General features: G+C 46.0%; 1 protein-coding gene across 6 annotated transcripts in view; it reads right to left on the bottom strand.

The window, feature by feature from the left end:
- Window positions 1-12,035, bottom strand: part of LOC135873347 (tumor protein D52-like) — a 226,431-nt gene that overhangs the window by 149,785 nt on the left and 64,611 nt on the right. For 4 of the 6 annotated variants that reach the window (XM_065397774.1, XM_065397775.1, XM_065397773.1 and 1 more), the window contains one exon: window positions 222-270. In XM_065397774.1, coding sequence (XP_065253846.1) covers window positions 222-270 — 49 coding nt within the window. Of the gene's footprint in view, window positions 1-221; window positions 271-1,874; window positions 1,917-12,035 lie in introns of all 6 variants that reach the window. The other 2 variants (XM_065397770.1, XM_065397771.1) reach the window with 1 other exon arrangement.

The following is a 12,035-nucleotide window of genomic DNA, read 5'->3' as shown; positions in this document are numbered from 1 at the left end:
GCTATCATAGTTGGCTAGACCCCTGCATTTCATAGCATTAATTTACTTGGTTGTCAAATGACTACATTTGGATTTTCAAAAAGTAGCTTAAGAGGTTAGTTGCCCAGCTGCCATTGAATTTTAAGGGAAGGGATTTGAGCACCACATTTAGGTTCCTTCAAAAGTCCCAGCTTAAGTCTCTCATAAAACAACTGTTTCCAGAGGCAGCTAGTTAGATTTACCTTTAAGTTTTCAACCTTTTCTTCAAATGACTTGAAAGTAGAAGAATTTCTAGGGGGAAAAAAAACCCAGTGGTTAGTTTCTTAGAGTGAGAACATGAGCATAGTAATACTAGGTTAGTTTTGAGACAATGCATCCATGTTTCCCTATCCTATGTCAACATGCTTTTGGCAGCCCTCAGATTAATGTATCTTTTGGATAGTAGTTTTTGTACACTTCGCAAACAGTTACTTTAGACCTAAATTGTACAGTTGAAGAGCTTCAAATACAACCCATGTCTAGAACTTTCAACTGCAAGCCAAGATGCTCATTTTATTACTACCTTTGAGGCAGTCACTCTTTACACTGCTTAATAGCAGGGGGGGGGGGGGAGAAAAAAATAAGTTTTCAGTGAAGTTACTCATTGCCTGTAACTCAGTGACAGTACCCTTTACAAAGGTAAGGAAGTAAGGTACTGTAGAATGCCAGATTTAACTTGTCATTAGTGACTTTTCAATGACTCTTCAAACAGGTTGACAGCTGTTGTCTTAGAAAAGTTGCTAGCTCAGTAAGACAATTTAGTCACATCCAGTCACTCTAGAGGCTAGTGAGTGATTGTTAAAGACAACTCATTATAATACGAGTGTCTCAAAGTTAAAGAAAGGTTATTTACCCTGTCCCTCTGGAGACAGCCACTATCAACAGTAATAAGTATTCTCCTCCCCATCTCTCACAGGTAGAGATCATTAAACTATGAAAAGGTAAAATGCAGTACCCTAAGATAAAAACAATGTTTAGTCATAGCAGCCTAGACAAGGGGTGAAATTTTGTCCCCACTGAAGTAAATGGCAAACATGGACTTCAGTAGGGTCAGTAAGTCACCCAAGGATTCTATATCAATTGCCACCAACTTGCAGTGTGACCTTGTGCCTTAATCTGTGTCACCAGATGGAGAAATGCTTACTTCTGATGCAGCCAGCCTTCGTGTTTGTAATGTACTCTGAACCTTATTTAGAGGGTGCAAAATATTAGGAGTTTTAGGTTTGGAGTAAGGCCTTTACTTCAATTTTCCCTTGCTCAGTGTCCATTTAAGATGCCCCACATTTATCTTTGTTACTCTGAATATGCATTTATACTGTAGGCATGTGCACCACTCCTTGTTTGGGAAATTGACACTAAGCTATATGAAATTGTATCTACATGCTTTTTGATCAAAGCAGGATTTTGGGAGGAGGGAGGCAAGGTAAGCAATTAAAGTCAGCAAGAGAAAAAAAACTGAGGTCAGAGGCCAAACTGCTTACTTTCCTATGAGTTAATAAGAAAGTAAGTCTCTTCATTTTAGAAGAGCTGTAGACAGTTCTGAATTGGAAATCATTTAGTAGCACAATATTTCTAAGAAAATAAAGACTATTCAGCTTCTCACCATAAGCGAATATCATGTCTAGGATGTGTAATTGCCAATAGAACAAGTTCAAAGAAATAATGAACTTTCTGCAAGAACAGTCAGTACATGCTTTATCCTAAGTCAGTACAGCAAATTGTTCTAAAAACCAAGATGTTTCCATGTATTTAATTCTACACATGTGGGTGGGATGGGGGAAGGAAAGAGGATCAGTTCAACTAGTAAGAGACAATACACATCCAATAGCTGAATTACATACTAAAACATACATTACCTCATAACAGGCATGCTAATTGAATGTTGTATGGAGCGTATACTAAGTGTCAGCATTAAGAAAAGGAGAGAGAGTGAAGTTAGTTATGATCAATTATGAAAAGCAATTTGCTTAGAAACCCTTTGCATCAGGTTCCATGGAAAGAATCTATCTCCCCATAATTGAAGATGTTTGAGACTACAACAGTTTTCCCAAGCGCAGTTTCAAATAAACTGGAGTCATGCACACATTCATAAAGAATATGCAAAAGAGTGTAGTAATACTTTATTTAAAATATGCCAGTTAAAATGTACATTCTGCATAGTTGCAACATAATTCCTTTGTCCTTTTTTAATCTACCCATTAAGTTTTCAGACAGTGAGAAACATGCTAAGTTTGCAATTCTAGTAGTGTCAAGTGAATGCCAAAAGCTATCATTCACATTCCCTCCCCTTGAATTATGCTTACATTAAAGGGTAAATTCTCTCAGACTATCACTACATTAATTGCAATGGACTCCTGCATATGGAGTAGCAAACTACAAGTCAGTATGGATCCAGGAGCTGAATTTTAGTTCACTAGCACCATTTAGAAACAGCTCCGTTTCGTGGACTGTCAATCCATTACCTTTCACTAGGATTAGAGTCATAGTAACTCAACAGGCCTAGTTTCAACTACAGCTGGTTGGGAAGTTTCCAACAAAATAGTTGGACATATCACTCCACTGTCCCAGAAAAGCCAATAGCTTGGTGGTTAGGGCATTCACCTGGGATGTGTCAGACCCAGGGTCATGTCCCAGCTCTGATTTAGGTCTTTGTTTTGTCCCAGTGTGGAACAGGAAAACAGTTTGAAAGCTCAAAATTTGTGGAATAGGAAAACAGTTTCTTGCCCAGCTCTAACCTTAACTTTGTTTTTGAGGAACCACAAGTTTATTCTTCATACTTGTTAAATCTTATCCCTGCCCATACATCCAACTCATCACTAGGAGCGTTGTTAGTGATATAGTTTAAGTGAGTCATTAGGAGGGTCATAGGCCCAATAGCAACTAGATTGTTTCAGACAGTAATAACTTGAGCCAATTTAATCCTCCCTAGGAAAAGCTCAGCATTCTTATTTTTAATTCCCCATCCCCCCAAATATTTAGTCCTACTCTACTGTAGATGTGTAGTCTGTACTAGTTGAGTACCATACCAGCTTCTGTAGAGCAGTTTTGCTGGACATGTGTCTTCTCCAACCATACCTGGATGCTTAATCTTGAATCAAGAGTCAATACTTTCATATGAGAGTTCTCATCCCTGGCAGTAGCTAGTCATTCATCTCATTTTGATGACAACTCAGTCTCCCCTAAATTAGTGCCTCAGTGGTAGAGCCACTTTGGTACTAATGAAAAGGTTCCAGAATAGGTTTAGAATGTAAGGATTTCTGGAGATGTTTAGACACCAAAGAGATAAAAAGCTTTAAGATAAGCCAGGACATGTTGCTAACTGAATATGTGACTGAAGATTGGGTAGTAGTGCCATATACTGCAAGTCAAACTCTTTGTCAGCTAGTTGTTTGCTGAGGTTGTCTGTGCTCCAATAATGTTTATTCATTGTTTCACCTTGTGTATATCTGCTGCCCATGTCCCTGTAGGAGACCCAGCTTCTAATAATTAGATTTTTAGAGTCCATTTTATCCTCTGCCTTCAGGATGAGTCACACGTCTGTATTGAGTCCCATTATGTTATAAGAGGATTGTCACAGATCCCAACTTTGCTGGATGCCAAGTTTCTGCTCAATACGTTTTCTAATGCACTCAATAGTTACATTTTTCCAGCAGTGGTCAGCCACCTGTCTGACCCTGCAAGAGGCTCTCACCTCTAGAGATGGGAGTCCTTTTTTTTTTTTATTTTATTTTTTTTAAATAAAAAAAGTAGAAGGATGCCTACTCTTCCCCTGGTATGACAGTCTACAAACCCACCCACCCACCCACCCATACATACATACATACAGGAAAGTTAGTGTACAAAGATTAACCATCAAGGATAGCATTTGCATATTGTCTTTTGAGAGACATGTACTGTAAATACAAGCTTCAGTGTTCAGCTTTCAATGGAGAAGTTTTCACAGACCTCAAAAACCATGCACAGTTCTGGAACTAGTTTAACTCCCATAGTACCAGAAATCATGTTTGTTATGTAGCTATGATGTGTTTTCAGTAACTCAGCCCAGACAACTGATTTAGAATGAAGCATATTTTTGAATTAGTAGCAGTTAAGTTACTTTGGTTTCCAAGTTTGACTTACAAGTCCAATGTTACACTTAGCCAGGTCATAGCATACCCAGATACAGGATGTGATCCAAGAAGATATTCTCTGGGAGGACACCAGGAGGCTCTTCATCCTTTCCGCCACCACAACAAATTGCTGGTTCAACTTGTGGAACAGTTTTGTTCGTTCAACATAAAAAGCCAAAGCCAGCTGAATATCCAGGGAGTGAAGCCTCTGCTCACGGCTGTTGGCATGGGGCTTCAGGAAAAAGACTGGGAGAAATAGGTCTTTGTTGGTGTGAAAGTTGGAGACCAACCCTACATGGTGTTCCTCCCGAAGGTGAAGTTGCACTTTGTCCTTATAAAAAGGTAGTATATTGGGCGGGGTGGTCAGATGTGAGGGCCTTGAGCTCAGAGATCCTCCCGGCTGAAATTATGGCAACTAGGATTAGGCCACTTTATAAGACAGGTAAAAGTAAAGTAAAGTAGTTGAGCATGTCGCTAATGATTCGAATGGAGGCCCCCCCCAGCAGCCGAGAGTGTACCAGGTTAATGTCCCAAGGTGGGAGTTGACTGCTGGATTTCGGGTATAGCCTGTCTATCCCTTTAAGAAACCACCGCATCATAGGGTTAGCGAAAACAGAGGCCCAACTCTCCTGGGTGAAAAGCAGAGATGGCAGCCAGGTGAACCTTTATCGACGAGTGGGACAGGCCCTGCTGTTTCAACCTTAGTAGGTAGTTCAAGACCGAAGGAGGACCGAAGATTGCGATGGAAGGACACGGCTCTGCGAACACAAAATAGAGAATCTTTTCCACTTGGCTAAGTAGGCCGCCCTGGTCGATGGTTTTCTGCTGCCAATAAGAACTTCCCTAATGGGGTTTGAGCATGCAAGCTTGAGTGGATTCAACCACACAGCTTCCAAGCAGGGAGATGGAGAGATTCGAGATTGCAGTGTTGGAGCTGGCCGTGATGTTGAGTAATGAGGTCTGGAACGAACAGCAGGGCGATTGGAGTCTTCACCGAGAGTTCCAGCAACATGGTGGACCAATGCTGGCATGGTCAGGCTGGTGCTACCAGGATGACAGAGGCCCCGTCGCTCTGAATCTTGAGGAGGACCTTGTGAATAAGTGGGATTGGGCGGGGGGGGGGGGGGGAGAGGAGGAGAGAAGTAATAACATGTAGAAGAGCTGGTCCTTCCATGGGAGAAGAAATGCACCTGCCAGTGAGCCCCAGCTGTGGCTCAGGAAGGAGCAGAATTACAGGCACTTCCTATTCCTCCTTGTGGCAAACAACTCAACTTGGGGAAGACCCCACCATTGGAAGATATCGTTTATTACGTCCAGGCGAATGGGCCATTTGTGGTTGTGAAAAGACCTGCTGAGATGGTCTGCTAGCTCATTCTGAGATCCGTGGAGTTAAGAAGCTTCCAGAAGCATTGAGCGTGTTATGCAGAACTCCCAGAGCTTGCAGGCTTCCTGACATGGGGAGAGGAGTGCACTTCACCGTCTGTTGATATAAAACAATCGCTGTTGTGTTGTTGGTCAGGACCGATATGCATTTGCCCTCCAGATGAGGCCGAATGGTCTGACATGCCAGACGAACCGCTCTCAGCTCTCTGACGTTCATGTGAAGCAACAGCTCCTCTAGAGACTAGAGGCCTTGAGTTCTGTGCTCTCCGAGGTGAGCTTCCCACCACATTGCTGATGTGTCGGTGACCAGTCATAACAAAGGGTGTGGTTTGGAGAATGGGACGCTTATACACACACACACACACACACACACACACACACACACACACACACACCATGCGAGGGTCAAGCCACCACTGAAGAGGCTTGAGAACCATTGGTGGAAGCATGACTGCCCTGTCTAGACTGTTTGCTTGGTCGATACACAGATGGCAGCCAAGCCTAGAGAGATCTGAGTTTGAGCCTTGTATGCTGGACCACGTATGTGCACGACACCATGTGTCCTAGGAGTTTCAGACAGTGGTTGTAGGAAACTGCTGAGGTCTTGTATGATGTCATGTATGGCCTGAAAACATGACTGAGATAGAAATGCTCTGGCCTGTCTCAAGTCTAGCACTGCCTCTATGAACTCTATTCTCTGAGTAGGGGTGAGCATTGACTTTTGAGTATTTAGCAGGAGACCCAGTGAGTCAAAGGTCGATCTTATCAGGTTGACCTGCTAATCCACTTGTGTCCTAGAATGTCCCTTCACTAAGCAGTCGTCGAGGTATGGGAATACCTGAACCTGTCTTTTCTGCAGGAAGGCAGCCCTGACTGACATGCATTCGGTGAACACCTGAGGTGCTGATATTATATAGATAGATATCTATGTCTACCTATCTCAGAACTGGAAGGGACCTTGAAAGGTCATTGAGTCCAGTCCCCTGCCTTCACTAGCAGGACCAAGTACTGTCCCTGACAGTTTTTTGTTTGCCCCAGATCCCTAAATGGCCCCCGCAAGGATTGAACTCACAACCCTGGGTTTAGCAGGCCAATGCTCAAACCACTGAGCTATCCCTCCCCCCCATGACAGACCAAACGGGAGCACTGAGAATTGGTAGTTAATCCCTCCCCACAGGCACTTCCTAAGGTTTGTAATGGGGGGTGCTATGGAAATATGCGTCCTTCAAAATTGAGGGCAGCATACTAATCTCCTGGATCCAGGGAAGGAATAATGGTGGCTAGAGAGACCATCTGAAACTTTAGCTTCTTCATGAACCTGTGAAGTTGTGCAGGTCCAGGATGGGTCTGAGGCCCCCCCTTTGCTTTCAGTATTAGGAAATACTGGGAGTAAAGACCCCTTGCCCCTGAGCTCCAGCAGAACCTCCTCCATGGTTCCTGCTGATAGGAGTGTTTGTACCTCCTGCATAAGGAATTGCTTGTGAGAAGGGTCCCTGAAGGGGGTGCGGGGGCAGCTCAGGGGAGGGAGGAGGGAAAAAAAAATTGGAGGTAATATCCCATTTCTACCCTGCAAAGGTCCTAATGGTCTGACGTGATTTGGGACCAAGTCCGGTATAAATGGGATAGATGTGCCCAAAAAAAAAAAAAAAAAAAAAAAAAAGGAAGGAAGGATCCAGTTGGCTGGCTGGCAAGTCTTCCTCAGGCGCATCTTCAAAAGGCCTGCGTAGGCCTGGTGGTTGTTTGGACAAACCAGATCCCTGGTTGTTTGGAGGTTGGGGTTGGCAAGGCCACCTTCAACTGTGGTCCTGTCTGGGCTGGCCTTGGTAGGGAAGAGGCATAGGCTGAGGCTTAAAATGCCACGTTGAGTGGCCGGGGTGTGCAGTCCCAGTGATCTCAGACTGGCTTGGGAGTCCTTTAAGCTACGCAGCTTAAAGTCAGTCTTCTCTGAGAATAACATGGCCTCCTCGAAAGGGAGGTCTTGTATTGTCTGTTGAACCTTCCCAGCTAGGTCCAAGGCCTGCAGCCAGGAGCAGCGACATTTCTATGCCTGATGACATGGCACGAGTTGCTGCATCCTCATAGTCCAGCGCTGCCTGTAATGAGGTCCTGGCCACAGCCTTGCCCTCAACTACAGGGGCAGAGAACTCAGACTTGGAATCCACAGAAACCAGCTCAGTAAACTTGGATATTGTGTCGCAAGACTTAAAACTGTAGTGGCTAAGGATCGCCTGCTGGTTAGTGATGCAAAGCTGGAGCCCTCCAGTGGAGTAAACCTTCCTCCTGAAGAGGTCCAGCTTGTGTGTGTCCTTAGCCCATGGGATGGGTCCTTGCTGCCCCTGCCTCTCCTACTCATTGACTGCCACCACCACCAAAGAGTCCGGCGGGGGGGTGAGTGAAGAGGTATTTGTACCCCTTAGAGGGTACAAAATACTTCCTCTCAACCCCTTTTGCTGTAGGGGTCAGGGAAGCTGGAGTTTGCCAGAGTGTCTTTGTTTTCCTGTATGGTCTTGATTGGGGGGGGGGGGGAGGGAGGAGAGCCACCCTGGTGGGACCTGCCCGAGACAAAATGTCCACTATTGGGTCTGAAACCTCAGTGACCTCTTCCATCTGGATACCCAGATTCTGTGCCACCCATTTTAACAGCTCAAGATGGACTCTGCTGTCCTGTGGAGGAGTCCCAAAGAGGTTCCCCCTACTGCCTCCTCAGATGACGAGGATGCCCAGGCCAGTGCTGTCCCCTCCTGTCTGTCTGGCTCCTTGAAGTGTTCATAAGCTGCTGCACCAGAGTTGGTGCCAGAAGTGTTGGTAGAGCTGGATGCAGTGCCAGGAGTGGCACTGGCGCTGGTAACGGTGGCCGAGCCGTGGGAAGAGACCCTGCTCCGGGACTTCGCTCGTTCCTTGGACATGACTGAGAAAGATTGCCCGGAGACAGATCCCTGGGACTGGTGGTATGGCCACAGGGTCCTGAAAGGCTACTGCACCAGCGCTTGTGGTGGCATCTGCCACTGTGGCCACAGCACCGGAGAGAAAGTTTGGGTCATGTCTGGCCTCTGGTGTGCCCGTCCTCTGCTCCGGCTCCTCGATGTGTGGAGTGTGCGCGCCAGGGAAAGGGTGAGCAGTGCCATGTCAACAAGGGTTTGCCACTGTGCCATCCAGAGGTCTCTGATGCCAGAGGCTTCAGGGCTGATGGTCTCTTGGGCAAGAAGATCCCTTCCCACCTTGAAGGTCTCTGGGGTAGAGGGAAGGTCCCTCTTCCACTGGCGCCAGACTCGACGGGCCCGCTTGTGGACCCAGTGTAGACAGTGCCGTTTGTTGCACTGCTGTAGAGTGGCCTGGCACAGGTCGCACTCCCTTAGCTGGCTCACGCTCTAGCGCTCAAGAAGGGGTGCACCCCATCAGTCTTCCTGTGCTTCTTATGAGGCACAGGTGACTGGGAGTGGTGCCGAGACTCTATGCACAGGGCAGTCTTCGGTGCTGGGGAGTGCTAGTGCCAAGTCCCAGGACTCTCTAGTCCCAGAGTCCTTCCTCGGTGCAGCCTCCCTAATCAGAGCTGGTGTATTGTGCACTGATGCAGAGGAGCCCAGTGCCGGATCCACAGGGCTCGTCTCCGATTGTGGCCGCAGGGCTGCCTGCATCAGCAGCAGCTTCAATCTGTGGTCACTTTCTTTTTTAGTACAGGAATGAAAACTCCTGCAGATCTTACACCTGTCCATTTAATGGGATACTCAGCCTGTAAAGTGTCTGGGTTGCCCCGGGCATCAGTTTTTGGCAGACTCCACATGGTTTAAACCCTGGGACCGAGGCATGTCCCGGGAAGGGGAAAAATGGGGAGAACCACCCCCGGTAACAAACTAAAACATTTACACTACAATAACTATCTAAACTATTTACAAGAGAAAGTAAGCAAAAGCTATTAGGGGATCACTCAAGCAAGAGAGAAAGCACTCCAACAACTATCACTGGCAGTAAGAAGGAACTGGACAGGCAGTGGGTTGGCAGGGCCCTATTTGCAGCACCATGAAGGCACAACTCCAGGGGGCTCCATAGCCAACCCGATGGGTGCTGCTAGGGGAAAAACCTTCTGGTGACTGTGCACGTGGCACGCACACACCTAACTGTAATGGATATGAGCAAGCACTTGAAGCAAAGTGTAGGTCCACTACTTAGTGGGGAAGGAGAGCTAGTGATTGACAACACCAAGAAGGCTGAGGGGTTTAATGCTTATTTGTTAGGCATTAAACCTATTTGTATTCAAAACAGCAAGGCCTGATGAAACTTATCCTAGGGAAGAACAACTAGGGGGGGGGGGAGGGAAGAAAAAATTCTTCAAACTGATAGCAATTAACTTTGAAAAACTCATGAAGGATGGGTGAGGTCCCTGAGGGCTGGAGAAGGGCAAACATTGTTCCCCTTTTTAAAGACTGGTCTGAGGTCAAAAGGTACTAAGGACCCTGGAACTAACTTCAATACCTGAAAACGTACTGGAACAAATTATTAAATAATCAGTTTGTCAGCACCTTGAGACTTTTAGAGTTATAAGGAATAGCCAGCATGGATCTGTCAAGAACAAATCATGCCAAACAAAGCTAAATTTCTTTCTTTGACAGGGTTGCTGGATAAATGGGCCGAGGAAGTAGTAAATGTGATTTTGACAATCCCGCATGATATTCTCATAAGCAAACTAGGGAAATGTGATATAGATTAAATCATCATCAAACTGCATACACAATGGTTGAAAAAGACCACACTCAGAGTAGTTCTCAATTGTTCACTGTCAAACTGGGAGGACATATCTAGTGGGATCCTGCAGAGGTCTGTCCTGGCTCATTCTATTCAACATTACCACTAATGATTTGATAATGGAGTGGAGAGTATGCTTAAAGTTTGCATGTGACACCAAACTGGGAAGGGTTGCAAGCACTTCGGAAGACAGGATTAGAATTCAAAATGACCTTGATAAGTTAGAGAATTGATCTGAAAGCAGCATGATGAAATTTAATAGACAAGTACTGCACTTACAGGAAAGAAACAAAAAATGCTCAGCTACAAAATGTGGAGTAACTAGCTAGGCAGTAGTACTGCTGAAAAGGATCTGGGGGATTATAGTGGATCACAAATGGAGTAAGACAATATTGTGATGAAGTTGCAAAAAAGGCCAATATTCTGAGGTGTGTTGACAGGAGTGTTATATGGAAGACCTGGGAGAGGACTGTCCTGCTCTACTCCGAGCTGGTGAGGCCTCAGCTGGAGTATAGCATCCAATTCTAGGTGCCATACTTTGAGAGATGTGGACAAATCGTCTAGAGGAGAGTGTACTGGGGTGGCTGCTTATAGGGCTCCCCATTGTGAGCCAGGATGGCTTTGCAGGCGCCCTGTCTTGTTAGGCCCACTTCATAGGCCCCTTAAGCACTCCACACACTTATGGCTCACAGCACCACCATCCAGGGCTGGTTTAATAGCAAATAAAGTTCACAGTTCTCAGAGTCCTGCATAACAAAATAATTCAAACAATCCTCACTGAGCCCCCAACATAAAGTCCATAACTGTAATTCCACAGTTCATACTTTGCACTGGTTCTTTGACACACCCAGAGCTCTTCCTCGGAGAGCCTGCTCCGCCCACAGGCACTAGGTACGAGCTGTCACCCAGGCTTTTCTCCTTCAGAAACCTTCCCTGTTTTGAACATGGACCTCTTCCAAAGAGCTCTTCCCAATTGTCTGGAAGAGGGGATCCCTGCCCCACCATACACTACAGGGCTCCTGATACCAGGCTCTTGAAGGAACAGTGTCTCCAGTGTCTTCCACAACCCAATTCTAGTTCCCCAGTACCGCTCATCCCTGGAACAAGGTCTTCTGGTCCCCTTTATCCTTAAAGGGCTAGTATACCCCATTACAAAGAGCAACCAAAACAATAAGTTTAGAAAACCTAACCTATGAGGAAAGGCGGGGGGGGGGGGGGGGGGGGAGAACTGGGCACATTTAGTCTTAAATAAAAACAAGGAGTCCAGTGGCACCTTAAAGACTAACTGGATTTATTTGGGCATAAGCTTTTGTGGGTCAAAAACCCACTTCTTCATATGCATGGAGTGAAAGTTACAGAGATAGGCATAAATATATTTTGGTACATGAAGAGAAGGGAGTTACCTTACAAGTGGAGAACCAAGTGGAGTTTGAGAGGGAGTTTGACAGAGGGAGGCCTACGATGGTTAGGAAGACCCACAACACCTGTGCCAGCACTGCTTCTGTCTCCTCCACCTGCGCCTGTAGCCAGACAGAGCGCCTGAGCATGGATGCTTCTACCCAGATCCTGGTGTGGTTTTGCAGGGACTGTGACTTGCAATTCCCACTTACTGATATCCAGGTTGGGGGGGACCATTCAACGTGAAAGGTGCTTGCTGGTGGAATCTCTCAGGCAACAGGTGGGAGAGCTACAGGAGGAGGTGGCTAGGTTGAGGAGCATCCAAATCCACGAGCAATTCCTGGACAGTGTCCATGTGGAGACAGTTGAGGTAGCTGTCCCAGTACA

The sequence above is a fragment of the Emys orbicularis genome, chromosome 2 (assembly GCF_028017835.1).
Source record: "Emys orbicularis isolate rEmyOrb1 chromosome 2, rEmyOrb1.hap1, whole genome shotgun sequence".
NCBI lineage: Eukaryota > Metazoa > Chordata > Testudines > Emydidae > Emys > Emys orbicularis.
The sequence above is the reverse complement of the archived record's forward strand: the minus strand, read 5'-3'. Positions and strand labels throughout refer to the sequence as shown.